The following is a 27,443-nucleotide window of genomic DNA, read 5'->3' on the forward strand; positions in this document are numbered from 1 at the left end:
CACTTATATGAGTGGAGGGAATCTCCTTTACCTAAAGTCAGTATTGTGTAATGTTAACCACAACTGCAAAACCACCTTCAAAGAAATGTCTATCCCAGCTTCTGACCAAAGACACGGGCACCGCACACTAGACTACCCAAAATGACCCATCGAATGGAAGCATCAGAGATGACGTCAACTCAAAGACAAGACCATGGTATGCTTATTGTCATATGCCAGAGGGATATCCAGCAGATGTATTTCATAAAGTTAGAAGGAATAATGAAAAGAACTCTTGTGTGGTCTTCAGGTACTCTTGTCTTTGAGGCCAAAATGACTTAAGATTACAGCACAGAGTGTCAAAGATAGGGGGGCAGGTCCCCCCATTGTGAGGTCCAGATAGAACACCCAACTTAGACTGACCCTCCTCTTCCTCAGCTCCACTCTACCAGAATCTGCCCACAAGAATCTGGTCTGGAACTGGACTTTACCTTCCTCTCCCTGACCTATGGAAAGTGTTGAGAGAAGATGACCACAGAGCCAGTGGAGGTCTCCAAGACCAGCCTCCATTGACTCCCAAGATCCCATGGCATTCTTTCTAGAAAGCTCTAAGAGAAGGGCGTGTCAGGAGGACTCAGTCCTCCGGCTCTTGAAATCCGTCGAGGAGGACTGGCTCCGGGTCTTGTTTGGAAGTCCTAGCAGAGGAACACAGCTACTTGTGTATCTTCACTTGAACACTGCTCCCCCGGGAGAGAGTTGTCTTCTACCAAGTGGACAGCTTCAGGAGGGACATACAGGGAACAGTGAGGGAGGAATGGGATACTTGCTTGGCCAGCCAGATAAGCCAAGTCAACGTAACCCTGGCCAGTCGTAGAGAAACAGCGAGCGCTGCTGGATCACCGTCACGTCTTCATTTTAGATTCTTGAGAGAATGAAACTCCAGAAGATTCCAGGACCCAAGGAGCAGAGATCAGGTGCAAAGGAAGAGTCACTACAGGTAGGAGAAAAGGAACCCATGCCAGAAATGGAAACTACTGAGCTGGGGGAGCCTGGTGCTTGGCTAAAGGAGACTCTCAGCCAGTCGCTAGGGAAGGAATGAAGCCAGAAGAAATTATGGCATGCTAATGTCAAAAGGAAAGAGCACCCTGCCCAGGAAGGCAGAATAATGAATATTCATTGATGAGTATCCAGTCAACAAATACCCTGGCCAAGCTGCACCCCTTGTTGTAGTCTGGAGGGAAGACACCTACACTCACTGAACATCCTGTGGAAAGCCGATGAGGGGGCCAATTGTACAGACAAAGGCAAGTGATGTGGTATAGGATTTATCTGAAGGGAAAGTCCAGGGGCAGCAACTAGCTTGAAGTAGGGTAAAGACAACAGCCGAAGAGGCAACCGTGAAATTATAATTGGCCAGACCTTGTCAAGACATTGCAGGCTGAGGTAAGGCAACACATGGGCCTAGAGGCCCAGAGAGCAGAGCCTGTTAGAGCAGAGGGCAAAGAGGAGGGCATAGGCTCTGACCTCACAATACCCAGAGCCTACTAGACCAGGCTTGCAGACTCTGGTGGCCTTTTCCAGCCCGGGCAAGGCCCCGGGCCCTGGGCAGCCTCCAGGTGCAGTGCCCTCTCTTGGGCTGCACCCTCTCCCCTTCCCTGGGGCATGTCTCTACTTACAAGTTACGAGGGGCTTCGGCATCAGATAGAGAGGCTGGTGCGGGAAAATGAGGAACTGAAGAAGCTGGTACGGCTCATTCGGGAGAATCAGGAGCTCAAGTCTGCGATCAAGACTCAGGCAGGTGGCCTCTGCATCAGCGGGTTCACCGGAGGGCTTGGTGAGGCAGCGGCAGGCCCTCCCCAACATCAGGGTAACTATAAGAGGCCTGGGTATAAGGACAGCGGGGAGGGAAGGATGGAGGAGCTGCACAGAGGAAGGAAGAGCCAGGATGCTGGGGTCTGAAGAAATTGTGGAGAAAGGGCTTAGATAGTAACAAACAAACAGAGGACATTGGCCTCAACAGACAGAGGCAGGATGAGAACATAGGACCATTGGATGAAAGGCCAACCTAGGCCCCATAATATCTCCCCATAGGAGCTTCCTACCTACATTCCCTTCAACCTAACTTCCAAGCAGCATCAGCATCTAAAACCTGCCCAGCTCTGGAATCCAAATCTTCTCCCCGCCAAGTCCAATAGGCTACCAACCCCCACCCCACCCACCTACTCCCAGTCTCCACATCCCTGTCTTCCCTTGTCTTCCGCCTTTTCCAGTTCCCACCATCAGCACAGGCTCATTCTCTCCATTTTGTGACAGCCAGAAGGAAGCTGAGGGGGAGAAGCCAGGATCTAAAGTTGAGATGTAGGGTTTGTTAGCGTGTGATAGAAGCCCTGGGGCTAGAGCTATCCAGAGCAGGATGAGAGAAGAGAATCCAGCGGGGTTGCAAGCGTTCACGGGAATGCAGTTGAACTGTTGACCCTCACTGAGCCCAGGGATAGGGATGGGGTTAGAGGGAGGTGGCATTCAGACACCAAGGGATGACAGAGGCTACAAGGCTGAGTATAGCAATAGGAAGGGAGTGCTGAAAAGGCAGGAAGCTGGGTGCAAAGAGTGGTCCAGGGGGAGAGCTTCTGAGAGTAGCAAGCTCCCAGGGCGTGACTGTAGATGCTACAGCTGATACAGATTCTACGTGTACCCAGAAGAGGAAACACTAGTAGTAGTAATAATATCCATGTCCCTCCCTATACAAGCCTTCCTGTCCTAGAGGCTGTGTTCTTTCCTGTCCATGATTTTCCGTGAGTGCTTACTGCCTATCCACCCCTACAGCGACCCGCCCTCAGTCACAGACCATCTTACCCTCCCGGCCTGCCCTTCTCCCTCTGTTCCCGAGGAGCCATGACATCTCTCTTATCTAAGAGGAGGACTTTGCTCTGCCTGTTTAGACCTTCTACAATCTGGCAGTGGACCCCCCAACAAAGCTGTTCTGGAAAGGTTATGAATACCATCCTAAGTGCCTTCTCCACCTCTGCGCGGCATTTGGGAATAATAACCCTCCCTGAGTCTCTCTCTTCCTGAGCTCCCAAAGCCAAGTTGGTTATTTACATCCTGACTCACAGCAATCACTGCAACTCCTGGGCTCAGGCTTCAGGCTTCAAGCCCTGCCCCTCCACCCTCGGGCAATCCACCTACTGCAGCCCTCAGAGTGAGTGCGAGAGAGCACTCTGAGTGAAAATAGCTTCTAAGGATCCTGAAGACCTAATTAATCCCTGGAAATAGTCTCACCAGGGGTTGGGGATGGAGCGCAGTTGGTAGGGTTGCTTGCTTAGCACGAATGGAGCCCTGGGTTTGATCTCTAACCGTAAAACTGGGCGCAATTGCACAAGCCAGAAGCAAGACGATCAGATATGCAAAGTCATTCTCACTACACAGTGATGTGAAGACCGGCCTGATTACACAAGACACTGTCTCAAAAAGAAAAGAAAAGACAGCAGTTAATCCCTAACTAGACTAACTTCTGGTTGAGAACTTGAACCCTTGTACTAAGAGGTTGAAGTCCTTCCGGGCAGTATCCATTCCTCGCCTGCTCCTCTCTGGCTGGATTTCCTACCAGTACGCCTGGCTGTAGCGGGCATGCTACACAGCCCTAGCAATGCTCATAAGCACCGGTGCAACTCCATTTTTAAATGTCGTGTCATTAATAACTGCGATAACAGGCAGGATGAAAACAAGAACCAACAAAAAAAGTGGGGTGGTGGTGACACATGCCTTTAATCCCAACAGAAGATCTCTGAGTTCAAGGCCACCTTGGTCTACGGAGGAGCTCTGGGACAGCCAGGGCTACACAAAGAAACCTTGTCATCCCCACTCCTCCCCTCAAAAAAACAAAACAAAACAACAACAACAAAAAAAACACCACCACCACCACCACACACCACCACCACCAACAACCACCAGTCAGGGTGACAAAAATAATATGCATTGAAGAGGTATAACATTTAAGAAGTTCGATAGGCTAACAAGCTAGATATCAGCTTCCTACTTCAGGCCTTAGATTTTACTCCTTTTTAATTCATCATGTAAGTATGTATTTGTGTATGAATTTGTATTGAGGGCATGTGCATGCCATGATACATGTGTCAGTCAGATACATGTGCTGGGCCTTGTCTTCATCTTGTTAGAGTCAGGGTTGCTCTTGTTTCTGCCACTGCACTGTATACTCTAGGCTACCCAGTCTGTGGCTTATGGGGGATGCCCTAGGTTCTGCTTTTGATAGACACATGCCACCACGTCTGGCTTTTACATAGGTTTCCATGACTCAAATCAGGTCTCCATGCTTGCATTAAGTGTTTCTGTGCGTTGAGCCATCTCCCTCGCCCTTGTGATTTTGAAACAGGATCTTACTATATAGCCTAGCCTGGTCTTGAAATCAATATGTAGCCCAAGTTGGCCTCTAAGTGGGTATCTCTCTATGTCAGCCTCCAGAGTACAGACTGCATGCAACCATATCTGGCTTTTAGGTTTATTTTTTAAATTCTTGGGCCTGGAGAAATGGTTCAGTAGTTAAGAGCCTTGTGCTCTTGCAGAGGACCTGGGTTTGATTTCCAGCACCCACATGGCAGCTTACAACCATCTGTAACTCCAATCCCTGACACTATTTTCTGGAATCCTTAGGTACCAGGCACATGTCATGCATAGACATACTTGCAGACAAAATACTCATACACATAAAATAAATAAGAAAAGCAGGGTGATGGTAGTGACGCCTTTAATCCCAGCACTTGGGAGGCAGAGGCAGGTGGAGTTCTGAGTTCGAGGCCAGCCTGGTCTACAAAGTGAGTTCCAGGACAGCCAGAGCTAAAGAAAGAAAGAAAGAGAGAGAAAGAAAGAGAGAGAGAAGAAAGAAAGCAAGCCTTGGACTATTTCAGATCTTTATAGAGGAGTTCAGACAGCTGGCAATGAAGGCAGAAAGCAACATTCTAAGGAGAAAGTGTGGTATAGACAAAGATCTGACCCTAGTGTTGCGGGAGCCAGAACTAGACAAAAGCATAAGAGTACATGTGGGCACCCAAGTGTCCGAAATGATGAGAGGATGTGGGTACATAGTGTTGGTGTATGCAACTAAAGTACATGATGTGCATGTGAGCACATATGTGTGTGAATATGTGTGGAGAACATACACATAAGTTTGTGAGAACACAGCATGTACTCTTGGAGGAGGGTATGCTGTAAATATGTATGTGAGTTAATATTCCCATATGGCTGTTAAGAAAATGTTCGAGCTGCTGTGTTAACGCATGAATGCACATGGTGTAGGGGCTTGTATTTATATCTGATAGTGTAGGTTGTTCCTGTATGTATAGTACTGTTCTCGAATGTTCGTGATAGAGGTCAGTGAGAGGTGAACCATCAGCTGGAGAGGTCAGCAGGGGTCAGGTCACGACTGTGAATATTAAATGACATGCTAAGGATTTGCTCCTAAAAGCGATAAGCCAAGGCTCGTGAGTTCTTACTGGAAGTAGCCACATTTGTGCCCAGAAAGATCACTCCATCTGCTGGGAGGAAACACAACTGTCAGGGGTGGGGAGATGAGTTCCAGAGAAGCTTCTAGTCATTCAGGTGGGCGACCATAGCACGAACTGCGAGTGGACAGCGTAGTAAGAAAAACAAATCCTAACTGTTGGATGTAAAAGGGGATAGATAGCTGGGTGTTGGTGTCTCACACCTTTAGTCCCAGCACTCAGGAGGTAGAGGCTGGCAGATCTCTGAGATGGAGCCCAGCCTGGTCTATAGAGTGAGTTCCAGGATAGCCGGGGCTGCAGAGAAACCCTGTTTTAAAATAAAATAAAATAAGAGAGAGACGGGTGATAAATACAGAGTGCAGAGTATGTCTGACTGGAAGGACTAGGGCTGACTGATGGTGGCATGTCCCAAGACACACGGTGGCTCTTAGTCCCAGGCTCCCACTATGCTCTCTCAACTTTCTTGTTACAACCGATTTTTTTCTTTTCTTTTTTTTCAATTATTTTTGGCCTTTGATACAGAGTTGCATGTAGCCCAAGCTAATTTTGAACTCCTGATATCCCTGCCTCTACCTGTCAGGTGCTGGGATAACAGGGCCGCCCCACCCGCCTGGCTCCCACAGCCTGCTTCCCTGGATGGGTTTTATCAGGAGGTCAGATTCTTCTCGTGGATCTTTTTCAGTTTTATTTATTTTATCTATATGTCATTGCTGTCTTCAGACATTCCAGAAGAGGGTATCGAATCCCATTATACATGGTTGTGAGCCACACACAATGCGGTTGCCTGGGAATTGAACTCAGGACCTCTGGAAGAGCAGACAGTATTCTTAACCACTGAGCCATCTCTCAAGCCCCTTGATTTCTCTTTCTAAGACCACCTTGTTTCTTTAAGCAGAGTTCTGATGCATCTCAACTCAGGAGGAACACAGGGAAAAATACAGCTGGGGAGATAGGAACAGATCTTAAATACATGGGTTGTAGGTACTCAAAATCATGGATACCAGGCCCTCTGTGATACAGGCCCAGACGATGGGAAAAACGGGTGGTGGATGGGGCCTCTGGACCAAGGGATCATGAGTTCTTCCTAAGGGATCACATCCTAGCCCGACACTCCAGAAAGTACAATAATCCTAAATTTAAGCATACTATTCTAGGTCATTACAGAGGCCTATTTATCAGAGTAAGAAAGAAGAACATTGTCTAAGTGTTAGCTTGAATAATAACTTCCAACCTCTCTGACACACAGTATGTGGGCTTCCATTTGAATTCCTGCCCACGGCTCTTGACAGTGTTAGAGGTGAGGCTGGAGAAAAGGAAGTACAATTTTGGAGGATGTCGTCCTTCAGCGTAAGACATCCACAGAGAGAGTTTTGGAGACAGTGGGCAACAAGAACCCTGAAAGCACACACAGAGATAGAAAAAAAATTCAAAAGTTGGTGGTGATTGAAGCCACCAGAGGGGTTAAGAACACGTAGCAAAGCCAGGTGGTGGTGGTACAAGCCTTAATCCCAGCACCAGGGAAGCAGAAGCAGGCAGATCTTTAAGTTTGAGGCCAGCCTGGTCCACAGGATGAGTTCCAGAATGGAGCTACACACAGAGAAACCCTATGTCGAAAAACCAAACAGCTAAAACAAACAAAATCAACACTCCTGGAACAGTGGCTCAGAGGCTAAGAGTACTGGCTGCTCTTCCAGAGGACCGGGATTCAATTCCCAGCATTCACGTGGCAGCTCACAGCTGTTTATAACTCCAGTTTCAGGAGATCTGACACCCTCAGACAGACATGAATTCAAGCAAAACACCAATGAACATAAAAGAAAAAAAAAACTAGAAAGGACACCTTGGAAGATAGTATACAGTGGTAAGAGACTGGCAAGTACTAGTGAGATCAGGTAGAAACAAGCTGGCAAAGGACGTGACAAGACACACAGGAAATGACAGGAGTTTGTTGTCTTGGAGGCCAAGAGACAATTTCAAAAGAAATGGCGTCAGCCAGGCCGAAGGGTTGCTCAACCAGCTGAGCCAGAGAAGTGCACAATATTTCCACAGCCTTTCTTGAACAATGCCTTGGTATCCATGACTTCAATAGAAGTGTGATTTCAACCTCATTGACCAGAGTGAGGTGAAGTAAGGAGGCAGAAAGAACAGGGGCAGTGGGCTGGCTCTATGGGAAAGAGGGCTTGCTGCCTAGCCTGATATTCAGTTCCTAGACTCCACACTGTGCTAAGCGAGACCAGATTTCCACAAGTCATCCTCTGACTTCCACATACATGCTGTGATATGAATGTGTGCATGTGCACAGTCACAGGTGTAAAAATACTTTTTTTTTTGAGACAGAGTATCTCTGTGTAGCTGGAACTCACTCTGCAGAGCACAGAGTTCCTCCTGCCTCTGCCTCTCCAGTGCTGAGAAGATGGCTGTGACTTTTTAGTACAGGAAGTTTGGCTTTAAAATTTTATTACTTCTCTCATTGCTATGGCAAGATTGGCCTAAGGTAAAAGGGCTTATTTTATCTTGCAGTTTGAGGTTATACTGCCCATTGTGGTAAGGATATGAGTCACTTGTGTCTGCAGAGAGACATAAACACTAGTACTCAACTAGCTCTCTCCTTTTTATTCAGTCTAGGGTCCCAGGCCACAAGATAGCTCAACCCAGAGCCAATTCAGGTTTACCCACTCAGTTAATCCACTTTTGAAAGCCCTCACAGACAAACTAAAAGGTTGACTTTTGGTTGGTTGGTTTTCATATTGAGCCGGTCACTCTTGTGGTTCAAGCTGGTGTCAAATGTGCCATGTAGCTGAGAATTGACTGTGAGCTCCTGACACCCTGCCTCCACTTCCCCAGTACTAGGATTACAGATGTGAGAAACCACATGCTCTAGAATGCTCTGGGTGTTTCTAAATCCAAGCAAGTTGACTACAGAAGTTAACTTCACAGGGCGGTTGGGAGACAGAGCGGTAGCTAGGAAGAGGAAAGGAGTCCAGAGTTTCTTTTCAGGATGGCAGAGGCCTGAATTTGTATTTGGAAGGAGCTAGCGGAGACGGCTAAAGGGAGCTTTGGGGGAAGTGTTGTGGACTGAAGGAAAGAGCAAAAGGAAGACTACACATGAAGGCTGAGGGAGGGAGGGAGCTATGGGAACTTCAGGTTCACTGACTCAATTTTCTCCGTAATAATTTTTCTGAGAGCAAGAGTAGAGCCAGGCATAGTGACAGACACCTTCATCCAAGCACTCTGGAGGTAGAGACAGGCAGATCTCTGTAAACTTGAGGCTATCCTGGTCTGCACAGTGAGTTCCAGGCCAGTCAAGATGACACCGTGAGCGTCTGTTTCGAAAACCATCAGGGCTGGAGGGGGTGGCTCAGCAGTTTAAAGCACTGGTTTCTGGTTTCTCTTCCCGGGGACCCAGGTTCAACTCCCAGCACCCACACAGCTACTCACAACTGTCTCTAACTCCAGTGCCAGCTGTTCCCATAGCCTCAGGCAGACAAGCGTGCAGGCAGAACACCAGGAAAATAGAAATTTAAAAATCAAACAGAAAACAAGAATAAGGGTGGAGAAGGAGGAGGTCTGAAATAAAGATGAGCGTAGGAACTGAGAAGAGAACCTGGAAGCACTTGTTTGGTTACATAGTGAGCTAAAGCTAAATCAGTACCAGTCATTTGTAAGATTTCCAAAGGCCTAAGCCAGCACCTTATGTCTTTTCCTGTAGTAGTAACCCGAGGCAGGCATGTAGTAGACTTTGATGGTTTAGCAAGAATGTAGGCTAGCGATAGGCTGTACTGGCTGAGCGGAAGGGAAGATGGGGAGGGCTGTCCAAAGGAAAAACCTTCCCAGAGAGACACAGCTTTCAGACCTTAGCACACACATAAAGAATAGAATTAGAGCAGAACAAGCTCAGACTTCTCGCTCCCGAGACCTCCAGGCCTTGCTCAGATGCCCACCCCAGGCTGTCTCTGTGAGGCAGGACAAATGCACGCAGGAACGTTAGAACAGCGGAAGAGAGCAAAAGTGAGAGCTAAGTGCTTAAGACTACAAAACAGTAGCCGACAACTGGCCCCTCTTCCCAGCGATCAGACTAGCTTCTCCACACAGAAGTCACCACAGAGTTCAGGCACCATGGTAGCTGCCAATACTCCCAGTACAAAAGATATGGTGGGCTGGGTAGTGGTGGCTGGTAGCTGACAATACCCCAATACAAAAAATATGGCAGGCCGGGCAGTTGGTGGCACAAGCAGCACTCAGGATGCAGAGGCAGAAGCAAGAGTATTTCTGAGTTCAAGGCCAGCCTGGTCTACAGAGTGAGTTCCAGGACAGCCAGGATTATAAAGAGAAACCCTGTCTCAAAAAATAAAAAATAATTTTTTAAGAAAAGATATAGCGGCAGGAGGATTACAAATGCTTGGCCAGACTATGCTACACAGCAAGGCCTTCATTCAAAGAGACACAAGGATGAAAATAGGTGACAGCTGGTCCAAGTGGCCCAGGCTAACAAGGACAGACATGGGACAGACCACAGAGGTAAAATGACTAAGAAGTCTGAGCCATTTTATTACTGTCACCTAACTCTCCATCCTTTTCCTTCTAGGCTTTCTTTTGTTTGTTTGTTTGTTTGTTTGTTTGTTGGGTTTTTTTGAGACAGGTTTTCTCTGTGTAGCCCTGGCTGTCCTGGAACTCACTCTGTAGACCAGACTGGCCTCGAACTCAGAAGTCCACCTGCCTCTGCCTCCCAAGTGCTAGGCTTCTGGGCTTTCTAACCTTACCTGTGTGGTACCTGCCTGCTCCAGTGGATGCTCCCTCCAGCCAGGGGCAGCCTTCCACTCCATCCCCCACCCCCACTTTTTTTTTCCAGGAAAGAACCCTAATGCCCACCTGGTGCCACCTCCCACCTACTTCCTTCCTCATCTCAGAACTTTAACCTACTCACAGGACCTGTCTCTACCCCGAGACTCACGATCCCAAACCTAACCCTCCTGAGTCTACTCTCAGACTTCCCACAAAACACTGTCCCATACCAGATCCCTAACCTAGGATGCTGCTCTAGAGACCCTTCTGTCCTCAAGGCTCTCCTTCAAGACCGGGACCCCTCTCCCAGCCCCTCAGGACTGTACCTCATTACCTTCTATCTCAGGATTCTTTTCTAGGGATATCTTCCTCTTCAGGTCTCTCTTTTCCCAAGTCTCTCCCCTCAGGATCTACCTCCCCTTATGTCTCCCTTCTCTGAGGAGCTTCTTCTCAGCCATCCTCCTTCATCTTCCCTTGCTCTCTCCACATCCCTCCACCTCTGTAGAAAACCCAATTGGAAAGTCTTAGCTAAGTCTTACCTCCCGCTCCTTCCCAATACTCTTTCCTCTCAGCCTCAGACTCCACATGTCAGGACCCCCCACCCACCCACCCAGCACCATGATCCCTGGGTGTCCCTCTAAGACTTGGCAGGCACTCTGGGCACAGCCGTGGCTTGGCCGGTCTGGGGTGGGGAGCGGCACTGAAAAGTAGAGGGGTGGTGGTTTCTAGACCCAGAGATGGAGCTACCAGGCAGGGGTGAGTGTGAGAAAGAGCAGAGGAGCAAGGTAGGCAGGCGGGGAGACCTGGAGCATGTGGTCAGGGGAGGCCACAGTGATCAAAGAGTTAGACAAGGCAAGCTGCCTTCATAAACCCTCAGAGGTGTGCTTTTCTTTTTAAGCCCATTGTCTGATGTAACAAACTTATCTCTTCTAATTCTAGATGATTAAAATAATAGTGTACCAGGGGCTGGAGAGATGGCTCAGTGGTTAAAAGCAGTGGCTGCTCTTCCAGATGTCCTGAGTTCAATTCCCAGGTGATGGTGGCTCACAACCATCCATAATGGGATCTGATGCCTTCTTCTGTCATGCAGGCATACATATAAATAGGGCAGTTGTATAAATAAATAAAACTTTTTAAAAAGATAAGCTTTCGAATTTATCATCCCTAATCGGCTCTGTTCAAACTCTAACAAAGGGCTGAAGCATCAAAGGCTCGTCCATTTTTTTTTAATTAGAATCAAAAGTGTAGGACTGAAGTGTCTTAGAGGTGGGTAAGGCGGTACATTTCTATTTAGTGGAGAACTCCTTCCCCAAGTGATGCCCTCTTACTAGAGTCCCCCAAACTCAAGCTTCTCTCTCCTGAGGCTGCTGCTGGTTTCAGTGGCTCTGACTAAGGTCAAACCCTATGGTTGCTATGTTTGTGCCGGGCCTTTCAATGTGAGTAGGGTCTGCTCCTGCAGAGCCTGGAGGGCTATACTATGGGCACTTAATTGTCTGAGCCATAAATGTTCCCTTAAGGGGCTGGTGAGATGGCTCAGTAGGTAAGAGCACCTGACTGCTCTTCCGAAGGTCTGGAGCTCAAATCCCAGCAACCACATGGTGGCTCACAACCATCTGTAACGAGATCTGACTCCCTCTTCTGGAGTGTCTGAAGACAGCTACAGTGTACTTACATATAATAAATAAATAAATCTTTTTTTAAAAAATGTTCCCTTAAATGCCTGTGACCTTGATGTATCCTTTTCTATAATAATTGTATAAAGATTAGTTTACATATCACCCAGTTCAAACTTTTTAAAAATAACTATTTTATGTATATAATAAATACACTGTAGCTGTGGTTGCGAGCCACCATGTGATTGCTGGGAATTGAACTCAGGACCAGAGACCCACTGAGCCATCTCTCCAGCCTCCAGTCCAAATGTTTAAAGTATACAACTTAATAACTTTAAATATATTCATTTATGTATATAAACATCAGCACACCTTTAGAACACTCTTGTCCCTAAAAAGAAACTTCGGTTCTTTAGAGAGGTCGGTCCTTTAGCGAGAGTGAGGGCACACTGCCTTCCTGCGTTCCCTGAGCTTTCAGAAATGGCTGATGCGTTCACCGGTTCTAGACCGTCTGTATAAACGGGATCATTTACTGCATCCTTCCACTCAGTAACGTTTTCAAGGTTTGTTGTGGGGTTTATGACTGAAAAACATTTTGTTTATTCGCCAGTCTGCAGACATTTAGATTTGAGTTTCTTTCTTTTTTATTTATTTATTTATTTATTTTTATTTTAAGCTTTTATGAATTATGCTACTACAAGCATCTGTGTACAAGCTGGGGATTTTTGGTGGTAGAGGCTCCACGGTCTCAAGCACAATAGGCAAGCAATGCCCCGGCCCTGTGTGCAAGCATATTTGTGTAGGCATGCTGCTTTGTTTTGTTTTTGCTCGATCTACTCACGAGACAAAAGAAACAGAACCAAGAAAAAAAAAAATGCATTTCAAGACAGACTTCTCTCTATCTTTTTATTTTTATCTCACACTTATTTACTTGACGGTAGACACGTGGCAGTCAAAGAACAGACTGTGAGAGTCAGTCCCACCCTCCCAGGGATTGAACTCAGATCCGGATGCTTGGCTGTAAGCGCGTTTAACTCTTTGAGCTATCTTTCTGCCGCCCAAAATAGATTTCTCTGGTTGGCATTTTAAAATAAAGCTAACAAGTATCTCCAGGCGCTTTGTGTAGTTTCTTTTGCTCTGGGGTCCTCTTGAGACTGTTTTTTAAAGGCGTTGTTTACTTATTTACTTGTGTGGCTGTGGTGTGTGTAATGACCGCAAGCCTGCCTGATGACCTCAGAAGTCTGAGGAGGACTTTGGAGCATCCAGATCACTGTGAGCCACCATGTGGATGCTTGAAAGCTACAAAGAGTGGAGACTGCTCCTAACCACTGAGCCACATCTCTCCAGCCCTGAGACTTTATTTTTTGGAACTCAGATGGGCATGTCAGCCATTATATTTCCAAAGGGATTTTTTTTTTTTTTTGGCTTTTCTAGACAAGGTTTCTCTGTATAGCCCTGGCTGTCCTGGAACTCACTTTGTAGACCAGGCTGGCCTCGAACTCAGAAATCTGCCTGCCTCTGCCTCCCAAGTGCTGGGAAAAAGGTGTGTGCCACCATGCCTGGCAAGGGATTTTTTTTTTACACCTTAATTAACCTTTTTCTTATCATTCTTATTTAAATGCAAATAGACAAATTATTGTTATTATAATTTTAATCCCAATACTGTTTGTTATATTCCTTTCTTTTTTTTACAAAGTATTCATTTTATATACATTTTTATATTAGATTAATGCACTACTATATATGTGTAATACATTATTACCTATATACTTATTTCTGTTTGTTTAGGAGAATGCATACATACCATGGCATGCTTGTGGAGGTCAGAGGACAACTTACAAGGAGTTGGCTCTCTCCCTCTCACCTCATGGGCCCCAGGGATTGAACTAAGGTTACCCAGCTAGGCAGCAGGCACCTTTACTGGCTGATCTATCTTGCCAGTCTGCAATAGTCATGGTGGGGAGGGAGAAGAAAAGTCACAATTTGCATATTGAAAATAGTGAAAACACACACACAAAGCCCAATAATAAATACTGCTAATTCACTTATTTAATCAAAGACCAGACTTAGTCACTATTTGATTTTATTATATTTGATTTTATTATATCCATTGCCTCCTTCAGGACTGACCCTTATTTGTATAGATATTTGATACCTTCTTTTGCTTTCTGTCAGCTCTTTTAGAAAGTCTACACAGAATGTGATTTTCAAAGAGCCCTTGATTTTAGCAGGTGAGAGGAGAGGGGATTAATGCACACTTTTAGTCCCAGAGCTTAGCAAGTGGATCTCTGTGAGTTTGAGGACAGCCTGGTCTACAGAGTGAGTTCCAGGACAGCCAAGGCTACATAGAAAGACTTTGTCTTGAAATTAACAACCAAGAGGAGGAGGAGGAGGAGGAGAGAGAAGAGGAGGAGAAAGAGAAAGAAGAGGGGAAGAAAGAAAGAAGAAAAGAAAGCGAAAGAAACTGTTTAATTGGGTTTAGAGGTCAGGTTAGAGTCCATGATGGTGGAACACACAGAATCAGGAGCCTCTGAGAGCTCACATCTCAAACAGTAAGCAGTAGGCAGAGAGAACGCCACACGGAGAAATGATGCAAGTCTTTTGAAACCTGAAAGTCTGTCCCAAGTGACACACCTCCTCCAACAAGGCCACACACTTAACCCTTCCCAAAATCTCCACCAACAAGGAACCAACTGTTCAAACATACAAGCCTTTGGGGGCTGATCTCATTCAAACCTCCACAAGGCCTTTTAAATATCCTTCATAGAGGCACCAAGGTCTTACACAAGCCTCACAAGGTGAGCATAACCCTGACGTAGTACAGCGGGTACTCAGTTCAGTACCAGTAACAACAGGTACTCAGTTCAGTACCAGTAACAACAGGTACTCAGTTCAGTACCATTAACACCAGGTGCCCTGGGGAGTACCATTTCTGCAGGAGCAGCAGTTCTGGGGAGGCCATACATCTTCTGCTCAGGCTCTTTTTCCACACACTCCACACACCCATCTCTGCCACTTGACAACCCTTCTGGCCCAGTGGGGCTGCCTCATGCTGATATCTCCTGTTTGGCCACAGAGACTGTCTGGCTTCTAGTGGTTTTTTTTGTTTTGTTTTGGTTTGGTTTGGTTTTTTTTTTTTTTTTTTTTGGCTACTTTCACACTAGAATGATAGCTTGAGTAGTCACTGCAGAAGCCAGGTGGCTTGTCCCATTTCAGGAAGTTCTTGCCAACCTAGCAGCCCATGACTTGTGTGAAACACATGGGCAGAGACGGTCTCCAAGGTGATGAGATTTTCAAACCACGAGATGGGTTATTAGCAGCTCGTATTTTTTCTGCATCCCCATTCTTTCCCTATAGTAATCATTTACTGTTTTATAGTAATAGTAATATTAATAACAACCAGTGAACAGCGCAATAATAGAATGCTTACCACACATGCTTAATGGGTGGGTTCAATCACTAGTATCACACACACACACACACACACACACACACACACACACACAAATTAAGGGCATATTCAGGGCTAGAGAGATGGCTTAGAGGTTAAGATCACAGACTATGCTGACTAGAACCTAAATTTGGTTCCCAGCACCCATGCCTCGCAACTCCCAATCACCTGTAACATCAGCTGCAGTAGATCAGAAGCCTCTGATATCCATGGGAACCTGTGTGTGCACATCCACCACACACACACACACACACACACACACACACACACACACACCAAATAAAAATATTTTTTTGAGACAAGATTTCTCTGTATAGTTCTAACTGTCCTGGAACTTGCTCTGTAGACCAGGCTGTTGAACACCCGCCCCTGCCTCCCAGTGCTGGAATTAAAAGCATGTGCCACTAAGCCCAGCTGTGAAAATCTTTTTAAAAGGGTAGATTCCGAAGTAGTTTTTTAAATGAGTTGTTTTGTTTTAAAGATTTTTTTCTCTAGGTATATGAATGTTTTGCCTGAATATATGTTTGTGTACCACATACATACAGTCCCACAGAATCCAGAAGGGATCATTGGATCCCCTGGAAATACAGACAGTTGTGGCCTGCTGAGAAAGTATTAGGAATCAAACTGGGGTTCTCTAGAAGAGCAGCCAGTGCACTTAACCACTGAGCCATCTCTGCAGCTCAGCAAAATCAAAGTTTCTTCCTTTCTTTCTTTCTTTCTTTCTTTCTTTCTTTCTTTCTTTCTTTCTTTCTTTCTTTTCTTCTTCTTCTTCTTCTTCTTCTTCTTCTTCTTCTTCTTCTTCTTCTTCTTCTTCTTCTTCTTCTTCTTCTTCCTCCTCCTCCTCCTCCTCCTCCTCCTCCTCCTCCTCCTCCTCCTCCTTCTTCTTCTGGTTTTTTGAGACAGGGTTTCTCTGTGTAGTCCTGGCTGTCCTGGAACTCACTCTGTAGACCAGGCTGTCCTGGAACTCAGAAATCCACCTGCCTCTGCCTCCCAAATGCTGGGATTAAAGGCATTCGCCACCACCACCCAACAAAGTTGCTTTTTCAATTATTATTGTACAGTTACAAAAACTCTCCTGAACTCTGCCCTTGCAGCAATCATGTCTCCAAGGAATTTCCCTCCCAAAAACCATTAAGGGAATTCTGCTTCAGAAGTAAAAAAGAATAAGATCTCTGCCCCATTCCTCTATAGGAGTCCAAAGATCGCCAGCAACCATTCTGGGCCTCTCTGAGTGATGGCTGTGTCCAAACTAGCTGTCAAGAACCTGCACCCCGAGTCTGGTAGACTATGTGCGGCCCTAGGCAGCATGAGGCTCTCCTACTCTGACCCTTGGAGGTCCTACCAGTGGGTACAAGTCTCTCTACAATGTTAAGGCCCGGCTCACTCCTCCCAGCCAAAAGTAGAGAGCCAGGTTAGCTGTCTTTGAGTACGACCACTAGGAGCCGCTCTTCTGGTGTGGGGTTGGCGGCAGAGAGGGACAGACCAACATCCAGAACCCTCTAAAGTGGCACAGAATGCTCTCTGTGCTGAATGCCTCTGGCTACTCCACAGATGCCCTCATCCAACCCACCTAAGGAATGATGCTCAGAGAGGGCAGGTCAAGCCAGCCAGCTCAGCAGACAGATACCTTGACCAGACATGAGTGGGTCTTTGTGTTCTTTCTGTATCCACAGGTGTATTCCTGCCCCCAGCTTCAGCAGCAGCAAAGGAGCCCTGCTCAGAAGACTTGGGGATGGTAGCACTGGCACCTCTGGCTGACATGTTGAATACCCCACAGCTCAGTCCTGCAGCAGGCTCCCTTGTGAACCCCCTGGCTGCTACTCTTAACCCACTGCTGTCTGGCCAAATACCCTTGTTGCAGAACAACCAGTTTGCCAATCTTGTGCCATGCTCCATGAGCAACCAACTGACCAATCCTACTACAGTTTCCCCAGGAGTCACCTTGGCCAGTTCTCTGGGTTTGCCCTCTACTGGACCCCTGAACAGTCAAATGACTAGTCCCATGACTGTACCCCCAGGGACCACTCTGGCCAGCTCACTGGGCCTGACCTCAACTGGTTCCCTAACAACAAGCAGCCGGCTGGTGGGCCCTCTGGCTGTATCTCAGAGCAGCCCCATCATGGCTCCCCTGGCAGGCACAGTGGCAGTCTCTCTGAGTAGTCCCCTGCTCTCCTCCACAGCTACCCCTCTAGGTGTTGCTCAGAACGTAGTGCCCAACCCCATAAACAACATAGGGCAGCCAGAGACGCCAAGGGTGCGGCTGGCAGAGCCTACCCGAGGAAACTTTTCTGGAACCTCAGCCTATGCAGGACCAGCTCCCACCTCCAAAGGTAATTGGGTGCCCTGGGTGGGCCGATTCCTGCTTCCAGTCTGCCTCACTCTAACCCCTCCTCTCATTTCCACTCCTCCACATCCCAATCACCAGTGAGCACCCCCAGCCGAGACAGGACCCAGAGCCCCTTGACATGTTTGTGGGCGCGCCCCTCCAGAACATCCCCTCTATGCGTACCATGGCCACATCCAGTCTCACAACAAATGTTTATGGCACCTTGGATAATCGAACTCAGACTAGTGTTTCCCAGGGACAAATGTCCCTCACTTTTGTCCAAAGCTCCCCAACAGGCTCTCCTCCTTGCACAATCCCCAGCTCTGCCCCAGCTCCTGCCCCCCAAGCTGCTGAAAACGGTTCCCCTTCAAGAAACACCCACTCCAACTCCCCCTCCAGGGTGCACCAATCCCCTACCCGACCTGTGCCCAATCCCCATTCTCCTCCACACAACCTCCCATCCCCGCCCCGCACCTCATCCTCTTCGGCTTCAGTCAATGATACCCGGGGTTCACGCGTGATGGAACAGTCTCGGAAGAATGTCGTGGAGATGGAGCGGAAGACGCCCCACCGAAAGTCTAACAAGTTACCTGACAATCCCCGAGGTCAGTAACACTACAAGGGATCGACATGAGTGTGGTGCCGTTTCCCTCATTACATACTCTGGACTGCTCACCACAGTCCCACCCTGCTGAGACCCTCTGTCATTCTCAGACACAAAACAGCTAGTCTGTGAGAGGCTAGTGGGGGAAATCGCCTTCCAGCTAGACCGAAGAATCCTGTCCAGCATCTTCCCAGAGCGCGTACGTCTCTACGGCTTCACTGTCTCCAACATCCCAGAGAAGATCATCCAGGTGTGTGGCTATCCGTCTCCCACATTGCCAGAGGAGCCTTCACGGCCTTCACGGATGGGGCAGTAAGCTCAGTCGGTACTGAAGGACCAGGCATTTATGGGGAGGGACTCTGAGATGGAGGGAGCCCATAGCTGTGGGCTACAGACTCTAGAAGAGAGAGGGATGGGATTTCCTCCAGGGAGGAGGGAGCACTCCTCTTCCACCTCCTAGTTGGTCTTTGGCTGAGCAGCACCAACCCCTGGGGTCTGAATCAACAAACCTAAAGAATTCTATAGCCCGCTGCCTCCAGCATCCCCAGTGCTCACTGAGAACACCACAGGGAACTGGCAAGGGGGTAAGGACTGGGGATATGGGTCTGCACTTGGCTGGATACCCCTGCCATATGAGACCATGCAGGGCCTATCCCTGTATACATTTGAGCTTTTCTCAGCGGGAAAATGGCTTTCCAGCTGCTTATTCTCTTAGGCCATCTTTGTGTACAAATTATGTTGTAATGACTTCTGATTGCACAGGCTGTTTTTTAAATTTTGTTTAATGTATGAGTGCTCTGCTGCATATACATCCACCTGCCTGAAGGGGGCATCATATCCCCCTATAGATGGTCGTAAGCCACCATGTGATTGCTGGGAATTGAGCTCATGACCTCTGGAAGAGCAGTCAGTGCTCTTAACCACTGAGTTATCTCACCAGCTCCACAGGCTGATTCTTAGCTTGCCTTTTCTTGGCTAAAGTGTCCTTTCACTAGATACAATTTTTTGTTTGTCTGTTTGTTTGTTTGTTTGTTTGTTTGTTTGTTTTTTGAGACAGGGTTCCTCTGTATAGCCCTGGCTGTCCTGGAACTCACTCTGTAGACCAGGCTAGCCTCAAACTCAGAAATCCTCCTGCCTCTGCCTCCCAAGTGCTGGGATTAAAGGCAGGCTCCACTGTGCTTAGTTTAGATAATTAATTTGAATGTGTTCAGAAATGTCAGTCTTTCCTCACGTTATTTGTATTGTCTCAATTAAGAAACTCTCCCCTAGCTGGGTGGTCTACAATGTGCAATCCAGGGCAGAGAGGAGCTGCACAGAGAATTCCTGTCTCAGGAAAAGAAAAAAAAAAAAAGAAAAGAAAAGAAAAGAAAGAAAGAAAGAAAGAAAGAAAGAAAGAAAGAAAGAAAGAAAAGAAAAAGAAAGAAATCTTCCCCTAGCAGAAACTCCTGAAACTATTTTGTATTCCTTAGTCAACATTTTCTCCTAAGGGTTTAAAGTTTGAGTTCTTTCTTCTCTCTCTCTCTCTCTCTCTCTCTCTCTCTCTCTCTCTCTCTCTCTCTCTTTCTTTCTTTCTTTCTTTCTTAAAGATTTATTTATTTTATGTATGTGAGTATACTGTCGCTGTCTTCAGACACACCTGAAGAGGGCATCAGATCCCATTACAGATGGTTGTGAGTCACCATGTGGTTGCTGGGAATTGAACTCAGGACCTTTGAAAGAGCAGGTTAAGAGTACTCTTAACCGCTGAGCCATCTCTCCAGCCCAAAAGTTTGAGTTTTTAAGAAAATCTTCTTACAGATTTATTTTTCTTTTATTATGTGTATGGGAGGGTTGTCCAGAGAGGCCAGGTCTCCTCGGTTGTGAGCTGCCTGGTGTGGGTGCTGGGAACCAGATTCTGGTCCCCAGGAAAAGCGGCAAGTGCTCTTACCAGCTGAACCTTCTCAGCAGCCCCTCAAGGGTTTTTGTTTGGTCTTGAGTCTTTGACTCTCCTATCAGCAGTCAAGCTAGAAGTTATAAGCTAAGATGTGTCTTCTCTCCAGCTCAAAAACACCTGACTAACTCCAGAGACCACCAAGACACAGAGTGCACTCTGCATCAGGATGACTCTAGGGCTAAAGGGGCAGCCCCTGGGACTGAGGGTCAAGAGAAAAATGACAAGGAGACAGAGGACTGTGTGGACATGATGGTAGCAGAAAATGAGTGCTTTTCTTTTGAGGGGCCCAGCCTGTCTATGGAGATCTCAAAGGAGTTCCCTTTGGTCAGTTGGTACAGCCTCTGAGAGCTCAGAGCTGCCAGAGCAAAGAAGATGCCCAGTGCTTGCCAGCATCCCTCTTAGACTTGCATCTATGAGGGCTCCTTTGTCTGGGTCCAGCTCTCCTTGTCCATTTTGGAGGAGACTGTAAGAGGAGGAGGAGGAGGAAGAGGAGGAGGAGGAGGAGGAGGAGGAGGAGGAGGAGGAGGAGGAGGAGGAGGAGGAGGAGGAGGAGGAGAGGGTGTGTGTTATGATGGGCTAGGATGAAGTGGTGTGTTGGTTGGGCATGTGAATCGAGTGAACCAAAGGGGTTTTTTGATTGCTGGACTTCAACACTTTAATATCTAGACCTTGGTTGTCAGCTTCAGGAGGAGGAAGTGGCCAAAATAAGGCAAGATACCTTGGTAGCTAGCTTTAGGAATGTAATTTGATGGTTTTGAGTAAGGCAGAGGGAATGGAGAAGGGCAAGGCCTGCCAGAGCCATATTTGGCTGGCCAGAGTTCCTTCCCATTTAGTCTATATAACAAGACAGCCATGTTCCTGGGTTTTCTGTGGAGAATCATTAGCCACCAACTCAATCAAAGAGGGTCCCGTGGTGTAGCAACAGTGACCACAAGATACCAAGGGGCAGTTGGCATTATAGTCACCTAGCAAGGATGACCTTAAACTTCTGGCCCTCCTGCCTCTACCTCCTCTGCTGGGATTAGAGGCGTTCCACCTAACCTGGCGTTGTGAGAAGCTGGACCTCTTGCCTCAGCATGCTTGTCATTCCGCCCAAGAGCCTGAGTCATCTCGTTTTACTTCTGTCAGCAGTGACCCAGAGACTCTCCTTCCTCTTCCGGACAGCTCCACTGAAACCCTCCCGGAAACAAAGTGGCCTCCTGGAGCTAGGCTGATACCTAGCCATATCCCTCTATGGAGTCTTCCAGGCCAACTCCTGTGGTCACATTTGGAAATCATAAATTTACCCCCTGGCTTCAAGGGTCCCCACCCACCTGGCTGGGCCTTTGGTTGAGTCTCACCTGCACCTGATTCCAGTTCACCCAAATTTTATTTCCCCCTTTCAGTGTATCTTCTTTTCCATCTCCCCCCACCCCCAGGGTCAGTGGTTGTAATCCCTAAATTCTACCCAGACCTGCTAACACTAGTCAAAGCCAATATTGTCCCTACAAGCCACTCACTCTCCAACGCTGTATAGGTTTAGTGGGTTGAAATTTAATAGATATTTTTGATAAGGACCCTGACTTTCCACTAAATCTGGCTGTCTTTTTAATTAGATTGTACAGTTACACTTTCTTTTGGCTTGAGTTGGTTTCATCATTGTTGATTTTTTGGCTTGTTTGGGTTTTTGTTTGTTATGCTTGTTTTTGTTTTTCTTACTGTGTAACCCTGGCTTGCCCAGGGCTTGCTACGTAGCCCAGGTTGTCCTAACACTTATAGTGACCCTTCTGCCTCCTAATTACATAGATTACCACTGGTACCACTGTGTCTTTTTTTTTTTTTTCCTAAGTTTCATCTGTATTTTTGTCTATGGGGCGCTAGTGGTGGTGGTATATGTGTGTGTGTCAGTTTAAGTGCCTGAAGAGGCCAGAGGTATTTGATGGAGTTACAGGTAGTTGTGAACCACTGCACGACGTGCTCTGGGAGTTAAACTTTGGTCCTCAGCGAGAACAGTACATGCTTTTAATGGCTGAGCCATCTCTCCAGCCCAGTTATGCTGTCATTTAAACCCAAGGAGAAGTGGGCCACAGCTCTCTCTGTTCTCATTCTTCCTACCCAGTTGTGAAGAACTTTGTGGAAGATATTTGGAGTGTCTTTTCTCTTAGCATCCTAATCCTAGGGGCCTTGAGTCCCGCCGTGTCCGTGTCCATGTGAGAGTGACTAGGGCCATGTTGTGTGGCGAAGGGCGCCTTGACCACCGCTTATGGGCTCCTGAGAATGACTTCACTTCTACATACTGCTTTGGTATCCAAGCTACCTTACGTATCCAAGCCCTCTTAGGCATTCTAAGAACCTGTATATCAATTTAATTTTTCTTGGGAACAATCATAATGTTTCTCTAGGCAGTTATATTTTATCTACCCTTTTGATAAAAATGTTTCAAGCCTCAGACCTATGGTCCTCCTGCCTCAGCCTCCTGAGGGTGCCCACCCTCTATGTCCTTTCATTTTTACATATTTTGATTGTTGAGGCAAGATCCTGTTGAGTAAGCAGCGTAGCTGGCTTGGAACTCAGACTAGTCCCAAATCTTGCTGTGGTCCCCCTCCCTCTTCCTCCAGAGAGGTGGGGTGACAAACATGCACCATTGTGCTCAGAGAATGAATGAATGATTTACTTATTCGTTGAGACAAAGCCTTAATGAGTGTGTATCCCTAGTTACTATGTAGGGATACTATGTAGCCCAGGCTAGCCTTGAACCTGAGTTAATGTACCTGTCTCGGTCTCTAGTTCCATATGTATAGGCATTAGCCACCATGCCCACATATTCTTTTAATCTTTAAAATACTGGGCTGGAGAGAGGGCTCTATGGTTAAGCACGTGTACTGCTCTTCCAGAGGACCCAAGTTCAATTCCCAGATTCCATATCTGGTGACTCACAACTCCAACTCTAAAGGTTTCCAAACCCCTGCCTGTGTGGGACCCTGCATTTGTGTGTACATACTCAGGGACTGACACATACATAAAATTTAAAATATATATACATGTTTTTATTAATGTTGAACCAAGAAATTAAATATACTTCATAAAAATTGATATATGGAACTGATACAAAAACCATTCAACTCAGCCGGGCAGGGGTGGCACACACCTTTAATCCCAGCACTCGGGAGGCAAGGCAGGTGGATTTCTGAGTTCGAGGCCAGCCTGGTCTACAAAGTGAATTCCGGGACAGCCAGGGCTACACAGAGAAACCCTGTCTTGAACTCCCCCCCCCCAAAAAAAACGAAACAAAGCATTAAACTTAGTGCTTCCATGTAGCTCAGCTGATAGAAATGCTTGCCTAGCGATACTACATAAACCAGATGTGGTGCTACATGCCTTCAATCCCAGAACACACACAGTTTTACTGCTGTGAACAGACACCATGACCAAGGCAACTTTTTTTTTATTAGATATTTTCTTCATTTACATTTCAAATGCTATCCCAAAAGTCCCCTATACCCTCCCCTCTGCCCTGCTCCCCTACCCACCCACTCCCATTTCTTGGCCCTGTCGTTCCCCTGTACTGAGGCATATAAAGTTTGCAAGACCAAGGGGCTTCTCTTCCCAATGATGGCTGACTAGGCCATCTTCTGCTACATATGCAGCTAGAGACACGAGCTCCGGGGGTACTGGTTAGTTCATATTGTTGTTCCACTTATAGGGTTGCAGACCCCTTCAGCCCCTTGGGTACTTTCTCTAGCTCCTCCATTGGGGGCCTCCACAGGGAGCATCCACTTCTGTATTTGCCAGGCACTGTCATGGCCTCACAAGAGACAGCTATATCAGGGTACTGTAGCAAAATCTTGCTGGCGTATGCAATAGTGTCTGTGTTTGGTGACTGATTATGGGACGCCCCCCCCCCCAAGGCAACTCTTAATCAGGACAACATTTAATTGGGGTTGGCTTAACAGATTCAGAAGTTCAGTCCATTTTCATCAAGGCAGGAGCACGGCAGCTTCTAGGCGGGCATGGTGCAGGAAGGGGAGCTGAGAGTCCTACAATTTATTCCGAAGGCAAACAGAAGACTGGCTTCTGCTAGGAGGAGGGTCTTAAAGTCCACCCCCACAGTGACTCACTTCCTCCAACAAGGCCACACCACACCTACTCCAACAAAGGCCACACCTAAGCTAAGGACTTTCATCTGATGAGCCTGGAGCCAGGTGAATGGGAACTCCAGCTTAGCTCATCAGATCAAAGTCCTTAGCTTGGCAGAGGTTGTCTGGGAGCACAGTGGGGTCTTCTAGAGAAGGCTTAGGCTGGAGCTCTGTAGTCTCCCCCTCCCCCTCCCCTTCTTCCCCCTTCCTCCTGTTCCTCTTCTTTCTTCTTCTTCCTCCTCCTCTTCTTCCTCCTCCTCCTTCTTCTTCTGGTGCTTGGTGATCCAGGCCCTTGTGAAAAGGTCAGCATTCTACCAGGCCTTAATTCTTTCCTCACCACAGATCACACTGGCTACTTCTTTTTGCAAAAATATACAAAGCAACAAATGCCACAGGCCACCTTCCCTGCATCTATCCGAGGAGCGCACTGGCCTTCTCATTGTGCTCCTCCCTGCCTGACAGATTTGCCTTCTTAGACAAATCATCCAGTGTGCTTGGCTGCAGACAGCAACTGATGTACACAGATAGGGATTTAATATAATAGGGTCCCCAGCTCCAGGAAAGACACAAAATCGCGTTTGCCGTACTGCCCAGAAAAATGTCAACACACCAAGGGACTTTCCCAGTGAATATACCAGGGGCACCAGTCCCAACACAGCAGAGAGATCAGGTGGGTGTCCCCAGTTGAGTACAACTGTCCCTGAAGAGCCAGTGCTATACCCATGGTGCCCCCCAGAGACCTGCCACCTTCTATGTGGAAATACGTCTTCCCACATGGAAGTCCCATCAGCCTGTCAGCATGGGCGTGCTTGGTAGAAATGTCAGTACCTTGACTCCACGGGGGCCTCGGGAAAGGTGATGTTCAGGAAGACCTTCCTGCCCTGTTAGAACGGTGTCTGTTATTCCAGGTTAAGTGCTTTCTATTAGCTCTTGGGAAAGCATGCAAACTCTGGGGTCTGGCAACCTGAGAGTATGAAGAACTCCCTGTGCCCCCATACTGGAAGCCACATAGTCCCACATAGCTGGTGGAAGGAAAAAACAAACAAAACAAAAAAACAGTGGGATGCATGTCTCTAGCAGCTTTGGGGAGCCTCTGGGCCTGCCTGAGTTGGGTTTTTGGGTGCCTTGACCTCAGGCCCAGCCCTCTGGACCTTTCAGGGACCATGGCTTCTCCTCTCTTGGCATCCTCATAGCAATACTTCACAATTTCCTTTCCCCCGGCCTCCCTTGCCCCTGCTCTTCCCGCCTGCCTGTGAGCCAGGGTGGGGTGTGTGTGTGTGGGGGGTCCCTGATGGCCACTCTCCCCAACAGGCCTCCCTAAACCCCAGTAATCACAAGTTGGATGAGGACCTGTGCCAGACGCTCACACAGCGTTACGTGAGCATCATGAACAAGCTGCAGAGCTTAGGCTACAACGGGCGGGTGCACCCGGCACTGACAGAACAGCTGGTCAATGAGTACGGCATCCTGCGCGAGCGGCCTGAGCTGGCGGCATCTGAAGGTGGCTGCTACACGGTGGACTTCTTGCAGCGTGTGCTATTGGAAACCGTGCACCCCAGCAAGCTCACGGACGCCCTCCTGCTGCTCTCCTGCCTCCATCAGCTGTCCCACGATGACGGCAAACCTATGTTCATCTGGTAACACCCGGTGCCCGGCTGGCCCAGGCTCACTTCACCCTGTAGGCCATTGTGCATGGCCATTAAAGTTTCCCACAGACTCTGGTCACTGGGCCCAAGCCACACCTTCCTGCTCCAGTGGGGTGGGGTGGGGGGGCCACATTCACATTACAGCCTCCCTGGAGAGACAGAGCTCTCAGACACTGTCTTTCTAATGGGATTAAATGGAAGGTCCCAAATTCCCTTTTTACTTGGTAATGAAAACAGAAGTTCTGGGAGCGGAGGAAAAAAAAGAGGGAGTAGGATCAGGAACAGGGAAGGGATGATGCAGAAAGAAAGGATACTTCCCTGTTCTTAGCAAAGGGGTAGGGAGCCTCAGGGCCTTGGGGCAGGACAGTAGAGGTAAGAGAGCCAGATGCCACCTCATCCAAACCTGGGCAAGGGAGCCTGGGAGATGGCAGCCCCTTGTGAAGATGCCCAAGGTCTGAGAAAAGGATGGGTTCTGTCTAAGCATGGGGGACCAGAGCTGACCAGAGAATGAAAAACATGGGTTGGGGGGGATAGGGCGAGGGATTGTGGGAGGGGGGACCAGGAGCAGGGGGCATCTATGGGGATGTAAAATGAATAAATAAATGAAAAAAAAGGAACATGGGTTGGAAAAATTGGGGCCCTTGTGGGAGGGGGGTATTGAAATCAATGGGTAGGCTGAGATTGGAAACATCGTGGTGTTTCTAGAAGAGTGGAGACCAAAATGGGGTTGGTTCATGAGAAGGGCAGTGTGGAAAAGCCTGGAGTAGTTTCTGGCTTGCCTGAAGTTGCAGGCGCTAGGGCAGTGACAAGGCAGAAAGGAATAAAAGAACTAGGGACTTAGAAAACCAGTTCTTGCCAGTCAAGGAACAGCAGAGCCTTGGGGGGGGGGGGGCGGATTCAAACAGGAATCTATCAGTACCAATACAACTTCCGGTTAGAAAGAGGCATGGTTCTCCAGCTGGGATACCTCGCCCCACCCCCACCCCCACCCCCACCTGCCCTGCAGAGTTCAATGCCTTCTGCCCAGACTGCCCAGCTCATCAACAGTTGCCTTCATCCAAAGTCTCCAGGACTATCCTGGCAAGCCGGCTGAAGATCGCCAGCCAAGACAAACCTGATGGGTTACTTAAGAGACACTGATGGTCGATGTCAGGGTGTTTGCTGGCTCACAGCTGGAGTTAAGGAGTCAGACTTCCAAGGGGAGCCAAGAAAAGTCTGTGAAAGCCCAAGGGATCATTGTCAAGAAACTAAAGTCAAGAGGGGCGGTGCTGGTACATGTCTTTAATCCCAGCAATCCGGAGGCAGAGGCAGGCAGATCTCTGTGAGTTCGAGGCCAGCCTGGTCTACAGAGCAAGTTCCAGGACAGCCAGAGTCACAGAGAAACCCTGCCCCGAGAAACAAAACAAAACAAACAAAAATAAAACACAGAATTAAAAGAACTTAAGTCTGTTACAGGGCTCATAGAATGGAGGATT

At 47.7% G+C, this 27,443-nt stretch overlaps 1 protein-coding gene, 1 long non-coding RNA gene and 1 other non-coding gene across 12 annotated transcripts; 1 reads left to right on the plus strand and 2 right to left on the minus strand.

Moving 5' to 3' along the window:
* On the plus strand, window positions 1-26,047 carry Spatc1 (spermatogenesis and centriole associated 1). Of its 10 annotated transcripts, XM_017316764.2 has the most exons (6): window positions 157-196; window positions 899-976; window positions 17,018-17,674; window positions 18,165-18,275; window positions 18,385-18,524; window positions 25,634-26,047. In XM_017316764.2, exons 3-6 carry the CDS (start codon window positions 17,077-17,079, stop codon window positions 25,961-25,963), a joined length of 1,179 nt encoding a protein of 392 aa, XP_017172253.1. In that variant the 5' UTR covers window positions 157-196; window positions 899-976; window positions 17,018-17,076; the 3' UTR covers window positions 25,964-26,047. The 10 variants fall into 10 exon arrangements, with proteins under 10 accessions (XP_017172255.1, XP_017172251.1, XP_017172253.1 ...); XM_017316766.2 differs by lacking the exon at window positions 899-976 and having other exon boundaries at window positions 1-196; window positions 17,525-17,674; XM_017316762.2 differs by lacking the exon at window positions 899-976 and having other exon boundaries at window positions 3-196.
* On the minus strand, window positions 257-3,309 carry Mirt2 (myocardial infraction associated transcript 2). The gene is made up of 3 exons (NR_045747.1): window positions 3,259-3,309; window positions 1,656-1,861; window positions 257-970 (listed from the first exon to the last, which is right to left on the minus strand). It is a non-coding gene; the product is annotated as a myocardial infraction associated transcript 2 (long non-coding RNA).
* On the minus strand, window positions 24,349-24,438 carry Mir3079 (microRNA 3079). Its single transcript, NR_037240.1, has one exon. It is a non-coding gene; the product is annotated as a microRNA 3079 (primary transcript).
* Window positions 26,048-27,443: the final 1,396 nt, after the last annotated feature.

The sequence above is a fragment of the Mus musculus genome, chromosome 15 (assembly GCF_000001635.26).
Source record: "Mus musculus strain C57BL/6J chromosome 15, GRCm38.p6 C57BL/6J".
Taxonomy (NCBI): domain Eukaryota; kingdom Metazoa; phylum Chordata; class Mammalia; order Rodentia; family Muridae; genus Mus; species Mus musculus.